The sequence below is a fragment of the Blastomyces gilchristii genome (genome assembly GCF_000003855.2).
Source record: "Blastomyces gilchristii SLH14081 genomic scaffold supercont1.10, whole genome shotgun sequence".
In the NCBI taxonomy this organism is placed as follows: Eukaryota; Fungi; Ascomycota; class Eurotiomycetes; order Onygenales; family Ajellomycetaceae; genus Blastomyces; species Blastomyces gilchristii.
Window position 1 is genome coordinate 1,777,501 of NW_003101673.1, and position 18,754 is coordinate 1,796,254.

At 30.2% G+C, this 18,754-nt stretch overlaps 1 protein-coding gene across 1 annotated transcript; it reads left to right on the forward strand.

Annotated features, from left to right (window-relative positions):
- Positions 1-485: 485 nt before the first annotated feature.
- Positions 486-716, forward strand: BDBG_17241 (uncharacterized protein; the record flags this gene model as incomplete). Its single annotated transcript, XM_031725008.1, has 1 exon — positions 486-716. The coding sequence occupies one exon, from the start codon at positions 486-488 to the stop codon at positions 714-716; it is 231 nt and encodes a 76-aa protein (XP_031578868.1).
- Between the last annotated feature and the right edge of the window lie 18,038 nt (positions 717-18,754).

Consider the following 18,754-nt stretch of genomic DNA (forward strand, 5'->3'; position numbering starts at 1 on the left):
CTATCACAGATTGAAGAGAGAGAAGAAGAAGACATTCAAGTGAGAGAAGACAGAGTATAAGATATATTATAATGCCTTGAAGAGACTCTGTAAGAGAGTAAAATGATAATGATTTTAAGTAACACTTCTGATAGATTTAGACTGAACTAAGTATAGAAATAATGCAGATAACATCATCTGTGAGAGATTGAAGAAGAAGATAGTGAAGAGTCTTATACAGCAGCAGTGAAATCAGAAGAAGTTCTGAGAATAATTTGAGACTAAGATGAAGAGAGAGAGAGAGAAGAAGAGTGTTACTATAAATAAGTAGCAGTAGAAGAAGATTGAGAGAATGTTAAAGCAGAAGATAAAGAAGTCAAAACTGATAAGTTTTTTATTTATTGAGAGATAATAATTTTTGATAACACTTCTGTTCTCTAATTGATTAGCAGAAGCTAGCAGAAAAGAAGAGAATTGAGATCTTGTTCAGATCTTGAATGCACTTCATGATTCAGAACATTGAGAAGGCAGTTCTGCTCTCTGAGCATGTTAATCTGCTTACTGCTGAGGTGGAACCTGAGGCAGCAGACCAGGAAATGCGGGATTTTGAGATGCAGATTGACCTGGCTGAGAGAGAGCAGCAGAAACCCTTCTCTGAGAAGGCAGTGAAGAGAGATTTTGAGATGATTATCATCTCAGATAAGAAGAAGAAGAAGAAGAAGAAGAATGAGAAGTGAATTATAAAGAATGATAAGAAGAATGAGAAAGAGAAGAAAGATAATAAGTAGAAAAAGTTTTTTTCTTTTTATATTAGTTAGTTATAAGTTCATAATTATTAATAATTGAAATTAATTTTGAGTTTTTAAAAATTATTATACAAGTTGTAATCAAGTCAGAAACAATATATATATATATATATATATTTAACTATCATGATTCACAAATCACTATAATGTATAAGTATCAACATTTTTTCAATATTGATATTCATAATATTAATATATTTTTAATGATATTATCTGATAATGTAATTTAGTAACACTCTCTTTCATAATATTAATATATTTCAAGAAATATAACAGAGATTAATCAAGATTGTTTATTTACTTTTATATATCAATGATATTCAATCTGAGTTAGTACTAAAATTATAACTAAGCTAAGAAACAAGATTATTTTCTCTTATATTAATTCTTCTTACACACATCAGTGATCAGTTATTGAAAATAAATTATTATCTTTCTCAAATTATTATTATATCTTCTGAATTCACTTCTTTCACTTCTTTTACTTCTATTGAAGATTCATAAACTCTTCAAGAAATCACTGTGAATCACAAAGTCTATGTTATTTACAATTCAACACAGAATACTCTCTTTCAATTATAATAAATGATTACTTCATTCTTCACATCTGATTCCAGGCTATAAAATTTATGAAAAACTCAACATAAATATTGAGATGAACTATGAAATAATTATCAACAGATTGTATTGCAGATTACTAAAGAGTCATCTCTCTGCTATAATCACTGCAACTTCATTCAGAAATATTTATCATGAACTGATCATGACTCTGAAGAAATTTCTCAACATCTGAAGTCATCAGAATGCAGACAATAAAAGGAAAATAATCAGAAAATTACTACTGAGCTGATAAGTTACTCTATCAGATAACAATTTTTGATAACACTAACTTTCTAATTTGAAGAAAATCATGTGAAAACAATCTCATATCAGTACTCTGATTTCATAACTCTCATCTGATAACTTTCATGAACAATTACTTTGTATATGTATATCTCTGAATCTTTCTCTTCAATTAATTGAAAACCCTGAATTTCAAATACTTCTTTAAATACTTAATTCAAATTTTGATATTCCATATCAATTCTGTCTTCAGTTCAACCTTGAGATATACTACAAAGTCAATATGCAACATCTAGAATCAGAGTTGAAGAATCATCAAAGAGTGTCTCTCACAGTGAATGCATGAACTAGTATAAACAATCTTGCATTTATAAGAGTTACATGTTATTACATTGATGAGAACTGAACTTATTAAGAGACATTAATTGAATTTGAATCATTGATCAGTAGTCATACTGAGAATTATATAGCAGAGATATTAATGACTGTGATTAAAAATGACTATTAAGATATTAGTTTCAGTCTTCTTATAATTACAACTGACAATGCTGTGAATAACTACACTATGATAAAGAGCTTGAAGCAAAAATTGACTTTGTATTTCTGAAATGATAAACAAGGTCATATCTTCTGTATTGCTCATGTGATTCAACTTGTAATGTAAACACTGATAAAGAATCTTAATATCAAGATAAAGAATAATAAGATGACTGATTCTTGAAATGAGAATGAGATAGAAGTGATTACTCAAGTAACTTTTACATTCACTTTATAAAAGATAATGTTTTTTAATAACACTTTTTAATATTGCTTTTTGATAATGCTTTTTAATAATACTACTGTTAATTTTGAATAGATTGACTAATAATTTAAATATCATAGATTTGAAACATTGTTAATGTGATTTATATCTCTTCTAAACAATAACAATAATTTCATAATATTTAATAAATAAACAAATCAGTCACATCACTGAATATGATACAGAATGTTAGAATATAGTGAAGTTCAACATATAAGATGACTGTTCAGACTCTTTGATTGTGTCAGACAATTGATCATTGAGTGCAACACTCTGATCAGAAAAAGATTCAGATATTGAAACTTTCTGATATGAAGTGAACTCAGTTGAAATATGTGATTGATTTACTGTTTCAGTTTTATAAGATAACAAAGACAGTCTCAATCACTTGTACATCAATGCTGCAGTCAGCCTGATAAGTGTATAACAGTTTATTTACTTATCTTGAGAAGCAGTTAAATCACTTAAAAAGAAATTCAGTCTGAGATGATGCTATAGTGCAGGCTATTGTTACTGTAAGAAATAAACTGGTATATTACTACAGTAAAATGAAACAATCTTTTGCAGAGTACTATACTATAGCAGCTCTACTAGATCTCTTCTGTTGAGTTAATATCTACACTTCTCAAGATTGAACAGAGAAGAAATGAGACTTATATGTTAAATTAGTCTGAGACTACTACAATGCCAACTATTAGAGATTTGAATAAGCAGATGTTCAAGATGTGAAGACAGTGAAATACAATTCTCTAGTAAGTAATGATCTTTGATAACACTTCATATCACATAGAACTATAATACTAACTTTGAAACAGAACTTGTATACATTGATTGCAACTGAAAATCAGGCAAAACTACATGCTTATAAAACTGAATTTGATCACTATCTTCAAGATAATCTGACAAATTTACACATTAAATCAATTCTAGAGTTATGAAAAATTGTTGAGAGTACATATTCAACTGTTGCACTGATGATGTGTGATATTCTGATAATTTCATTAACAGAGATGAGAATGAAGTGAAAGTTTAACTCAAGTCAAGATATTTATCACTATCACTGGGAACAATTACAAGAAGAAACAATCAAGAAACTCATGATTATAAAACATGAAATTATCAGACAGTTTAATACCTCTGATCACAGTATATCAGAGAAGTGTAGTTTTCATGAGAAAGTGAAGAATAAACTTGCTCAAGAATGTATTTAGTTGTTTCATGAGTGTTATTAATAATCATTATCAAATTCTGATTATATAAGCAATCACTGAATGAACTGAATGAGACTGATTTTGATCTTCAGTCTCAGTCTCATTCTGATTTTGAAAGAATGATCATCTTTCATAGTTTATTCTGAAAAATTACTCTCATTTCACTGTTCTTGAATTAAATCTGGTCATTTTTCACATCATTTCTCTCAGAAATGGTCCATTTTCAGATTTTTTTGAGGCTTGGTCCTGGTGAGACTCACATCAAGAAATGTATGAGATCAGATTAAATGAGACCAAATGTGAAATTCATGGTCCCGGCGGCCAGTCTAACTTGACCTGTATTTAACATCACGCAAGAACTCATCATAAGCTTCACTTGCATATGAGTATAATGAAAGAATAATAATAATAATAATAATAGCTCTACTAGATCTCTCTTATCAAATTAATATCTATACTTCTCAAGATTGAATAGAGAAGAAATAAGACTTATATATTAAATTAGTCTGAGATTACTACAATATTAACTATCAGAGATTTGAATAAGCAGATATTAGAAATATAAAAATAATGAAATATAATTCTCTAATAAGTAATAATCTTTGATAATACTTTATATTATATAGAATTATAATACTAACTTTGAAATAGAACTTATATATATTAATTACAACTGAAAATTAGATAAAACTATATACTTATAAAACTGAATTTAACTGCTATCTTCAAGATAATCTGATAAATTTATATATTAAATTAATTCTAGAGTTATAAAAAATTATTAAGAGTATATATTTTGTGACGGGCTGCGTCTGATTAATTATATAGACTATTCTGTTACACTTTACAGATTTCAATCACTTCATTCTCAAATATATACACTTCAATTCTCAGTCATTCTCAATTATTAATTCTCAGCTGTCACTTCATTCTTGAATACATACACTTCAACTCTTCGTTATTCTTGATCATCAATTCTCAGTTATTACAAATATATATAAATTCTTTCACTCTGAAACTTCACTGTGTACATCATCACATACATGTATAAATATTCACTTCAATCACTGATTCTTACACTTTCTCTTTCTTTTCTTCTCTAATGTTTTTCTCTTTGTTATATAGAATCTATCAATATTATATTAATCTATTCAGTGTAGATCTCTTATACTAGAAAAACATTCATCATCTTCTTATTAGAAATGATTATTCACATATTATCTTCTTATTAGAAATGATTATTCATTGAGAGATATCTGAACATGTAATAATGTGTAAGAAATAGAGAAACAGTCAAACAGTTAAGCAGACACTGAGTTCTCAGATAGAAGCTTACTCATCAGTCATTCTGACCCTGTAATAAGATCTTATAAAGAGAGTAAGATTTTATAAAAGAATATCAGTGAATAATCTGAGAGTTCTGACACTCAGATGTATGAGATATTCATATAATTTCACATCTGACAACTGATACAATCATGTCTAACAATAATATAAAACTCTTAAATGTAATTATAGACATGATGCTATAGTGACTCTGAGTAATGTTGAAATTACAACAATAATAAATAGCTGATATGTATGTAACTTAACAACACTAATATGAAGAGATTCAACAATTAACTCATGCAATTTCAACATCTACAGAATCAAATACAAAAGCACTGAAAGAATGCTTAGATGCTTTTATATATTTCAATACTTCTGATCTCACTCTCTACTCATTATAAAGAATGAAAATGCTTGTGAAACTGAGTGTGAATAAAGATATTATCAGTTCACTAATCAATCAAGATTGATATATTAATAAATGATTGAAGAATCATATGAAACAGAAGTTTCATTCATGAATGAAGGCATGTAAATCATGATTGTGAATATCTGATAATATTATTAAACATCTCAATGTTCTGTTCTGAGACACTGCTATGCAATGAAAAGTGTTAGATTGATTACAGAGTGTCTGACAGAGAAATACTTCTCTTATAATATTCATTCCTGACTTTGATATCAAGATTCTAGAAGTAGGTGATCAATCTTGAAAGAATTTAATGAAGATTAGCATGCTTAAGAAGACATTAACTTTTAAACTCTTACAGGCTCTTATAAGTGTAGATAAAGACTAGACTTATGAAGATTTCTGCACACAGCTTCAGACATTGAATGACTGTCTTACCAAGCTCAAGAGTATATAGAACAGTGACAGAAGACATTACACTCACACATCTATACTAAGAAATAACTCAGTCACTCACACACCTGTGCTGAAGAATAATAATAATGCAGATATCATGAATTGAGTAGACTTGAATGTCTACATACAAGTAAGAGTTTTCACTATTTGAACAGGTTTCTGAGTTTCTGAGATCACTTCTGAAGAAGTCACTGATCAATGTCAATGTGAAGTATGCATTAACTATAACTGATCAGAACACATCACTTTCAACTGTTAATTAATCTATGTATCTTTTCAATCAAGAGAAAGATCAGTCTCTTCTTGTTTAAAGAATGAATCAGTGTCTGTTCATATCAATCACATTGTAGTGAAGAAAGATTCAGAAGATAACTATGAAAATATCTCAGTGAAACAGGGAAAAGATTAGCTTCTGTTCAAATTTATAAACAGAAGCTTGAAGAGATTGAATGACAATAATTTAAAGAGAAAATGATAATGAATGTGATTCTTGTATCTACTGTAATTAATAACATGTATAATATGAAAGTTATGATAGACAGTGATCTATACTACTATACAATGATTAAATCTTCAGTTGTAAGATATTATAATCTTCAGTGTATCTTCTTATCAAAATCTTGACTTCTTACAGAATTCAATAAGTCAAAAGATGTTTGCACTCATTACATGATGAAACTAAACATAGATGTCAGAGAATATCAGTGTGAAGACATTTACACATATGAAGTTAATAATCTAAATTATAATCTTATGTTAGAACTTGTCTGACTATCTGAACAAGATATCTTATTAAATACTTGAAACAGGAGTTTAATATTCTCTAACAACAATAGAGTTCAGAAGAATGATATTCACAAGACTATAAACCTGACACAGATCTCTGTCAATGTGGTTCGGAAGAACGTACGACCGTCGGATAATAACGCGGCCGCTTCCGAACTACTAGCGTACGAATGTAAAGGGGGCCCTAGCGGCCACTAATTAATTTAGTGTATGAGATTCAATATATAAGAAGCCGGTGTACGCCTGTAATCATATGCTGGCTTAAGCAACCTTTGAATCATATCTGATAGCATGTCTAAAAACCGGTGAGAAGTGCAGGCTTCTTCAGAGTGTGATAATTCTGTCTATAAAGCAATTTGTAGTTATCATGCCAGTGTGATTCTAGAACATCTCAAAAAGATAGTGTACAAAGAATGATGAGTGAAAGAGCATCTGATTGATGCTGCTTCACTTATTGAAGGAAAACTTCACACCCAGGTGAATGCCATGTATGTGAATGAATGAGGTGTGAGAAAGAAGATGAGAGCAGTGAACCAGATTCAAAGAAGTCTGCTCTCTACTCAAAAGAAGAATAAAAAGAAGAGATGACCATCATCAGAGTTATACAATGATAACAGAAATTATATAACAATATAGTGATACAGCAATATAGTGATATAATGATACAGTGATATAATGATAGACATTGTACAATCAATGAGAAAATCACTGAAATGAATACCTTCTCTAGCTGATACAAACAATACTCTTCTCTGCTATCTGAACTGAAAGATATGCAGAACCTCTCAGAGAGTTTACTTAAAGCAGTAAGAAAAGCAGCTGAGATCACTGAATCAGAATTGAAGCTCTGTACATGTATGAGAATTCTAAATAAGATCAAGGCCTTGTGTACACAGTGACAGACTGAGATGAAAGTCAAACAACAATTGACATTCACTGCAGATCAAGCATTCACTATGAAGAGCTTCACTGATACAATCATCATCATTAATAAGAATAAAGAAAACCAGATCTTAGGCCTGCAGTGAGAAATTGAACATTTATACAGATAGATGACTATACTGAGTCTGAAGATTTTATCACAATTGTTCACAATCTCTTCAGAAGTGTACACATCATTGAAGACTGCTGCACAGAATGAGAATCTGAGTATGAAATATATCAAGTCAGAAGATCTGTCAGAGTCATCAAGCTTCAATGATAACTGAAAAAATGATGCTGTAATCAGCTGACTAAGTCAGATGCAATCATATTATCAGATTGAATATGAACTCACAGACAGACAGTTAACAGAATTTTAACAAGTCTTAAGATCTGCTGTGTTTCTATATGAAAAAGTGAAGTTATTATAAATAACTGATAAAAAGATGAATCTTGCAGATTTGAAGTGATATTCATTCTCATGAATATGAAATGAGTTTTTCAAATGAATCTTGCACAACTTTGAGAAAGTGAATATATGAGATAAGTGTTACAAACACTTCACTGAGTGTAGACAAGTGAGTAATCTTATATTATACTTCATACACTTCAGCTTATACTATCTCATATTGAATAAAGAGCTTTCAACATCTTTCTATTTATAAATCTTCATTCATGATCTTACACCTGAGTTGAGAGTGAAATGAAAATGCTTAATCTCACAGTCAGACACAGTGAAGAAAGCATATAATATTCTCATTATATAGAAACAAGTGAGTCAATTGTGATAGAAAATACTGTAATTGAGTATATCTCAGCAGAGAATGAGTAATCAGACTTCTATAACATAAGTTATACACCTGAATATGATGAATCTAGATCTGAATATTATTGCTAAAGTACTGAATTCTCTGAAAAAGAAATTCTCTGAGTGAAAATCTTGATATTATGAGTATTGAGCTTACTTCAACTGCAGATACTAAAATCATGATATAAAAGATTACACTCAGCATGCACAGTCAAGAGAAGTAAGAGAGTCAAAAAACTAGCAGAATCAGTGAGCTTGAAGATACTTGCTGATATTCTATGAAAAGTCTTCAAAGTGAAAGAGATGTCTGTATTAGATGACTCTCTGAATTCTGTAAATATAAAGAAGAAGCAGGCTTCTGAATGAGATGTGAGCAAGAATGAAGTGAATACTTATCTCAATGCCTTGAGGTCTGAAATATTAATGTATAAGAGGCACTTGAGTAAGAATTGAGAGATGACTGTAAAAGTGTTAGCAGATACAGAAGCTTCTATATAATATATTAATAATCATATAATCTGAAGATTGAAAGAGGTTCACTGAGTGAAGAATCTCTGATGTATAAGATTATCTGATAACTGATATTTGATATCACCTGCAAAAGTAAGAGTTCTCTTGCACTTTAAAGAATGATCTTGCTATATTTGAGTGTGAGAGCTGCAGAACATGAAATACAATCTTATTCTCAGACTTGATTAATTTCAAAGATTCAATTCACAGATTCAATGACATACATGTTATATGCAGTTGACTGATAGAAAGAAAATGATTCATACAATTCTATCAACTGATATGAGAAGGACATTCCACACCCCTGATATAGAAGGATTAAATCTGCTTATACATCAATAAGCAAAGAGAATGATTTACAAGATCTCATCTGAAAGCATTCTGTATGTCATACAGAACCTGAAAGCAGAGAAAACTAAGATAAAGAATATGTAGAAGGACAAGTGTATGAAGAAGCTTCTGAAGAAGTATAAGAAGATCTTCTGAACAGATCTTTCACTGAAATTGTCACTGAAATGAGGATTTGTACATGAGATTGACACAGGGAATGCAAAACCAGTCAATCAGAATATGTACCCTCTGTCACAAACACATCTTGAAGAACAGAAGTGTCAGATCACTGACCTTCTAGAATATAGTCTTATATAACCCTTATCAAGCATGTGAGGCTTTTCAGTTCTATTCATGAAAAAGACAGATGAGAAGTAATGAATGTGTATTGATTATTGAGCACTTAACAAGCTTACAATCAAGAATGAATATTCACTGCTATGAATTCAATAACAGTTGAATATAATTGAAAACACTCAATATCTATTAAAGATTGATCTTCTCTCAGAATACTAACAGATCTGTGTAGATGAACTATCAGTTCTGTGAACTATGTTTAATATACAATGAGAGAAGTTTGAATTTCTGATAATGTCATTTAGTCTGATAAATATGCTCATCATCTTTCAAACAATGATGAATATAATTCTTTATAAACAGAATGAAACCTCATGTCTCATATATCTCAATAACATTCTAGTCTTTTCAAACTCATATAATGAATATCTGAAGCATCTCAATGAAGTGCTTATAACTCTGACAGAGTATAAGCTCTACATCAAATCAATCAAGTATGTGTTTGAAATGAAAGAGTTGAAGTTTATAGAATATGTAGTGAGTGATAACTGTATACACCTCATCTCAGAGAAATTGAATGTCATAGTGAATTGACTACAGCTGAGAAATGTACACTATGTATAACAGTTTCTTGAATTGATCTCATACTATCACAGATTCATCAAGGATTTTACATGAATATCTGTATCACTCTCAGATCTCTTAAGAGAAATGAATGTAAATCTGTGAAAGAAGAAGTTTTGTTTAATTATCTGAAATATCACATGTGAAGAGGTTTTTCTCACACTGAGAGAATATATAATAACATTCTCAGTGCTTATTTAATCAGATTGTGATAAACCTTTCTACATTGAGACAGATGCATTTAAATGAGCTATTAAAGATGCTCTTCTACAGATGAGTAAGAACAGCAAGCTGCATCTGATAGCATATGATGATAGAAAACTATCAGGCGCTGAGCTCAATTATTCAGTGTATGAAAAGAAATTGCTAGTGATTAAGCACACACTGATGTTGTAAGATAGATATATTAACAACAGATATACAACAATAATGATCACAGATCATGAAAGTCTTATCTATCTATAATTGATGATAAAATCTTTCAAATACTTAGTATGTTGAATCTCGGAGTTTCAAGTGTACAATCTTTATATCAAATACTGAAAGGAATTGAATGCAGTGATGTCTGATGCAATCAGTCACAGATCTGATTTCATGAATAAGAGTTCTGTGAACCAGGTACAAGAAATGTTCACATTAAACACACTGAGAGAATGTAAGGAATCAGAATAAGTGAATACTATAATCTCTTACTTAGAGAATGACAAGATGTTGAATGATAAGTGTCTTATGAGAGTAGTAGAAGAGATGCTTCTGAACTTCAAGCTGAGGAAATTGAGAAATGAAAATGATGTTGTGCTTTACTGTAATCTAGAATATGCAGAAGCTCTCTATCTAGAATCTTCATTTAGACATGACTTGATGACTCACATGCACAAGAAATTCAGTCACTTAGAAAGCTCTGAACTCATGAGTGTACTTGAATTAAGAGTATACTGACCAAGCATAGCTGAGAATATTCAGGCATATGCTTATAAGTGTCTGAATTGCCAGGTTGTGAAAGAATCTAAGAAAGGGTTAGAACATGAGAAAGTGTAATATCAGATGAAGTGTATGATACAACTATTTAAATGATGAGAGATGAACCTCATAGATATATTACTGTGAATATCAAATAGAAATCAATGAATAATCACTGCTATTGATTACACTACTGGCTGGCCAGTTGTGAAAGCAGTTTCAGAGACAATAGAGAAGGTGATGATGAAGTTTCTATATAATAAGATCTATGTCAACTATGAAATGCTGTGTGAGATTCTAACTGATAACAGTGTGAACCTTGTAGGAGAAGCAGTGAGGCATTTCATGAGCCAGTTACAGATAAGACATTGTAGAACAATGTTATATCATTCATGAATGAACAGAAAGATGAAATACTTGAATGAAATCTTGAGCAACATGCTGATGAAATATCTAGTGAGCAAGTCTATGAGACTATGAAATGAATATCTCAGGCAGGTGCTATTGGCCACACAGATTTAACAGTATGCAGTCTTCAAGTGTTCATCATTCTATCTGTTGTATGAATTGCATCTGCGCATTCTGAAGAATGCTTTGAAAAAGATGAGAGAGGAAACAGCAGCTGCAGACACAACAGTCGCGGATGCAACAGTCATGAATGTGAAATCAAGATTAAAAGAGATCAGCCATGCACATGCAAAAGCTAATAAGTTACTCCTGAACTGAGCAATTCAATTGAAAACAATATGAGACTCACTTGTTAAGAAATTGAGTCTCAAGATGAGAATGTGAGTTCTCATATATAATGAGAGTTCTGAGAAGTTTCAACCTAGATGATTTAAGCTATATAAGATACTCAAATCACATTCTCTGAGAATATATGCATTGAAAGAATCAGAGAGACAGATCTTATATAACTTAATCAATAATTCATAACTTGTGAAAATAAAGATGTAAGATCTGAGTGAATTATGATTATCTACAGTACTATTATCAGTGTTGAAAAAGAAGAGACTTATAATTGAAAAGTCTCACAAAGTAAGAGAAATCATAGATATTTATAAATCAGATGATCTCACTTATTTCAATCTTTTCATAATTATAAGAAAAGAATGAGAAGAAATGAAGAAATCAGATGAACATCACACTTCAATAAGTGATAAGACTGTAGTCAGTTATATAATAATATGCTGCAGACAGCAGGTGCAATGCAGTAAAGAGTGATCTTAAAGTGATAGACTTGTACATGAGTTAGATTACAGAAGAAAAAGGAATTCAGAGTTGAATTTGACTGTTTACATCAGTTCAATCACAGAGATCACAGAGAATGAACTATCTGAAACATCTGTGAACATGTGAGATTAAGTCATCTCAATCTCTGAGAATACTCAGAGATTGAGTGAGATTAGTTTTGATAAGCTGTTCACTGTAGTAGTCTGAGTGAGTGAAGAGAGACAGTATAATGTATGAGACAGAATTATAAAAGATGAAAGCTACTGAACCTAGTCACTGAACACTGTATTATATAAAGATTATATAAGAGTAGTGACTAGCAAATAAAGAAAAAGTGTAAGAAAAGAAAAGAAATAATGAATTAATTACTAACTGTAAGAATCAGCTGTAAAAGACAAATGTTATCATACACATCTCATTCATTTTCATATATTATATATTTAATCTATTTTCAACATCACATCACCTGAAAAATGTTAAAAACAAAGAAAATCTCAAAACTTGAGATCTGTAAGGAATTTGAGAGCTGTAAGTCACTCTTATAACAATGTTATACATGTCTCTGATTCCTTTACTGCTCTATGTATAACATTAATGTCATTTATCACAAGATTAGCTGGAATGCCAATATAGAAATGTACACATGTATGTGTAGAGAAATTGAAGAAGAGTGTGAGACCTGCAGAACCAGAAGCCAGAGCAGAGAGAGCAGAGATGAAAGAAATAGAAGAAGAAGAAGATACAGAACTGAATAAATGATAACAGAAGTCACTCAGAGCTGAACACTTATAATTCAGTGTGCATACAACCTTCTCTGCAGAGAAGAGAGAGAAAGTGATGAGAGAAGCTTGAGAGTGAGAGAGAGTAGTCTCAGTGATATTATCATCTTTGATTAAAATGACCTCTGGCACCGGAGCAACTAAGAACTATTGTTAGTGTATGAAACTGTAAAAATAGAGGTAATAATTACTGAATGAACACTCACTGATCTTAGAGTTATATGTGTAATTACAACACACACAAGACTTCTCAGAAAGAGAGAGAGAGACACAGAGAAATGCAGAAAGCAGAACACAGTGTGTGAACAGCTCATTCTCATAACAACATTTCAGACAAGATGTATAAGTCTCATGTCTGTAGATGTAAAAGAGAATAATATCTGTGTTTCTGTTTCTGAAAACATGAATATTCTTTATCTGTATCATGAAGTCAGATAACAAACATCAGAGAATAGACTAATATAGATTGATTATGCTAAAAATATTCATCAGAGTGAATATACTTATAATATTGAATTTAATAGTTATAAAAAGTTTCTTGATATCTGTGAACATTACAACTTTATATATAACAAAACTCATAATAATTTTTTCTAAGAATAGAAAAATCAGCATCAGAAAGAAAAGATGAAAAATGAAAAGACTTATAATTTAGACACTGTTAAAAGAGAGAGTGATTCTCTGATATAAATGAATAATTACTTCATCATGAATATTTAAAATGAATATAATAATTAATATCTGTGATCAAGCTTCAGATAGTCATGTTATATACAGTCTTTATACAATAAATTATTCTGAGAGTCAGTAAGAAGAGTGAGAGTATATATACTGAAAAATGTGATTTATCAAGTCTATACAATATCTTCTTGAAACAGGGAGAGCTGGTAACAAAAGCAGAGACAGTAAAACCAGAAGTGACAGAAGTGAGAGTTGCAGGAACAGAGGTAGCAGGAGCGGGAGAATCAGACATAGAGACAGATGTAGAAGATTGAGAGGCAGTGACAGAAGAGGCAGAGAAGAATGCAGAAGATCTGACTATACATAGTATGAACAATTTCTTCATTATCACGTTCTTCAGGTTCTCAATCAATGATTCAACATTGAGTTCACTATTATTAGCAGATATGAATCTGTCAATGTGTGAGAATTCTACATGAATAAAAACAACATATCAGCATCTGCATCTCTGCAAAATCATGTCAGAAAACATGATCAGAAACCCGCTGAGAAGAGAAATAATTGAGAGTGTACAAGAAGATGAAGAGAGTGTATGAGAAGATGAAGAAGATGTGTCATTCATGATAGTATGTTCTGGCAATTGTTAGAAGATAAACAAGTCCTGGCCACATTTCACAATGTGTTACACTTACTGCTAACAAACTGCCTGATATGAGCACTATGAGAATGCTTGTTATGAGAATGAGAGACCATCATCAGAAACACATATAATATAATAGATGAACAGATGAAAAGAGTTGAATAGAAGAAGAAGTAGAAATCTTGAATGAGATGATAGCATTCAATGATGACAATGATGAAGATGATGATTGAAGAATGAGAAAAGTTAGTGAATAAGTGATGTAATATAGTAAAAGTTTCTTTGTGAGAGTGTACATGAGATGCTAGCTGAATCAGAAATAGGTCACATGATTATGAAATGCTAGTGATGAGCTAATCTGCATGAAGCTAGGGTGTACAACATGGTCATGTGAGTGTGACTGAATCTGGTGAGAGAGGATGTGATTCAGAAGAATGTATAACCGTCAGATAATAACGCGGCCGCTTCCGAACTACTAGTGTATGAATGTAAAGGGGGCCCTAGCAGCCACTAATTAATTTAGCGTACGAGATTCAATATATAAGAAGCCGGCGTACGCCTGTAATTGTACGCTGGCTTAAGCAACCTTTGAATCACATCAATACCTATAAAATGCTCAGAAAAAGAAGTTACTGAAAGAATCACTGATAGTAGAATTATATATTAATCTATTCTATCAGTCTGACTAATATTAAAAAGGCTCTAGAAAAGTTATTCTATGTTATAATAACAGACTCTTATACAAAACTCTCTTAATAATTTCATGAATATCTAGATGTCTTTTAATAAGATAATACTATAAATATACTTCTCTTACAAGACTCAGAAGTAGATCACAGTATCAAGTTAGAAAAGAAGAATAATAAGAACTCTGAGTCATCATAAGACTCTCTTTATAACATGTCTCAAGATGAACTTCTTCTTCTTCAGAAGACACTTAATAATCTGTTAAATAAGAAATTTATACATATTAGTAACTCTTTCACTGCAGCTTCTATTCTCTTTGTAAAGAAATCAGATAAAGAACTTTAATTCTGTGTGAACTATCAAGAATTGAATAGATTAATCAAGAAGAACTGCTATTCTTTATCTCTTATTAATAAAACTCTAACTCACATTGAATAAGCTTAATAATTTACAAAACTAGATGTCATTGCTGTGTTTCATAAAATTCATATCACTGAAGAAGATAAATGACTTACAGTATTCTGAACATATTATAATCTCTTTAAATGAATAGTTACACTCTTTGAACTGATCAATGCTCTCAGTACATTTTAGAAGTATATTAACTGAGTACTTCAGAATTTTCTTAATGAATTTATATCTGTATATCTTAATAACATTCTCATCTTCACTGATGAGTTCAGAAAAGAATATCAAGAACATGTATAAAGAGTATTACAATGATTATAAGAGACAGAACTATCAATAGATATTGATAAGTATGACTTTGAAGTCAAGAGTATTAAATATCTAGATTTTATCATAGAAGCTGATAAGAGAATTTGAATGAATTCTGAGAAAGTCTCTGTCATTCTTGAATGAGAAGCTTCATATACTGTGAAAGATGTATAAAGCTTCATCAGATTTACTAACTTCTATCAGTAATTTATATAAAACTTCTCAGATATCATAAGATCACTTACAGAACTTATTAAGAAGAACTTAGTATTTCAGTGATCAGCAGACACTGAAACTACATTTATATAGATGAAGAAGATGTTCATTAATATCTCTCTACTAATAATATTTAACTCTGATTACAGAACAGTTATTAAAGCTGATTTCTATGACTATATAACAGAAGAAGTGATATTATAATATGATAATGAAGATATTCTACAATTATATATCTTCATATCTAAGAAACTGAGTTCTGCTGAATGCAATTATGAGATCTATAATAAGAAACTTCTTATAATTATACACTATTTAGAAGAATGAGACTCTGAACTTCAAAGTATCTCTGAATTTGAGATAGTCATAGATTATAAGAATCTCAAATACTTCATAACTACTTATAAACTCACTGAATGATAGATACAATAATCTGAGTTCTTAAGTCACTTTTATTTTACAATATACTATCATTCTGACAGTCAGAACTCAATGACAGATGCTCTCTTATAATGAGAGTAAGATATATCATCTGATATAACAGATACTTACTGAATGAACTGAGAGCATCAGCTCTTGAATCTGAAGATACTAGTTAATTAAGATAGAACAGCTCATAGCACTATATATACTTCTTTAATTAGAACTATCACTGATATCTCAACTTCTTCTGAATCTATATTAGATGAGCTATGATATACAGCAGCTTAAACTGATAAACTTCTTCAAACACTCACTGAAGTAGTATATTAAGAAGCACTCTGATTTCTCTCAGAACTATATATAAGAACTGATATCTCAGAATATTCAATCAATAATAATAACACTCTATAATTTTATAAATAATACTGAGTCTCTTACTATGAACTCTTACACACTCAGATAATATAAGAGATGCATGATTTATATATAACTGATTATTCAGATTATAAATAACTGTATAGAATAATCTTCTGAGAGTTCTACTGATCTGAGATATTAAACAGTATCAGATACTTCATCTGAAACTGTAATCACTGTTCTTCTATTATCTTATAAAAGAACTGTAGAAAAGATCTATTAAAATTACTTAATATCTGTGATAAAATCTAATGAGATATAGTAATTAACTTTGCTGTCAATCTATCTAAGAGTAAGAGTTGTAGAAACATTCTGATCATTGTAAATTAATTGAGTAAAGATATAATATTGAAATCTTGTAATAAGATAAATACTGAACAAGTCACTGAAGCTTTTCTACAGAGCTCATTCTATTAAATGCATGAATTGCTGAGATCTATAGTATTGAATTAAGATTATTAATTTGTAAGCACTCTCTGAACAAGAATCTGTCAAGTTCTCAAGATTATATACTATCTATTAACTGTCTATCACTCTGAGACTGATAATATGTTAGAATGAATAATTCAGACTGTGAAGAATTATCTCTGTAAGTTCTGCAATTACTTATAAGATAATTAACATGATCTTCTTCTATATACAGAGATTACTTATCAATGATTAAGATGCTGTTTTAACAGATATAAGTCTGTTCTTTCTTACACACAGTTATCACATGAAGATGTTAGATCTTCTAGAGATTACACAGTTCACACTGAACTCTCACAGTCTGATTCAGATCACTGATAATATAGTAATAAAGCTCTGAAACATCTGTGACTGAGCAGAAGTCTTCATAACAGCTGTGAAACATGATTAAGAGAATTGAATCAACATTCAATAAGATTCTACAGAGTAGTATAAAATAGAAGATCTTATATAGTTGAATCTCAAGAATATATAAATCACCTGTTCATCTTAGATACTAGATTACTATCATGTCAGGTATAAAGTAATAGAAGTTCTAGATAGTTATAACTACTGTCTTAACATATCATCAGAGATTTATAATGTTTTTTACATAAGTTTACTCTACTGTACTATCACTAATCTATTTTCTTCTTAACTGACTTCTGACTGACAATCACTAGAGATCATAGAAGAAGATAATGAGCTTGAGTGAGAGATTGAAGATATTCTTAATAAGAGATTATACAGCTGCAGCTGATAATATCTTATAAAATGAGTTAGCTATAATTAACTGATATGAACTCTGAGTTTCATATTATCTGAAACAGCAGCTCTTGACTGATGAAAACTGCTTCTGAAAAGAGAGAGTTAATGTGACAGACTGTGCCTGATCAATTATATAGACTATTCTGTTACACTTCACAGATTTCAATCACTTCATTCTTGAATGTATATGCTCTGATTCTCAGTTATTCTTGATCACTTATTCTCAGCTGTCACTTCATTCTCAAATATATACACTTTAACTCTCAGTCATTCTTGATCACTGATTCTCAGCTGTTATAAATATATATAGATTCTTTCACTCTGAAACTTCACTGTGTACATTATTATATATATATATAAATATTCACTTTGATCACTGATTCTTGCACTTTCTCTTTCTTTTCTTCTCTAACATTTTTCTCTGTGTTATATAAGATCTATCAATATCATATCAATCTATTCAGTGTAGACCTCTTACATATTTAACTATTATACTAATAATATATAATATTCTAATAATTTTATTAATAGAGATGAGAATGAAGTGAAAGTTTAACTTAAACTGAGATATTTATCACTATTACTAAGAATAATTATAAGAAGAAATAATTAAGAAACTTATAATTATAAAATATAAAATTATCAGATAGTTTAATATCTCTGCTTATAGTATAT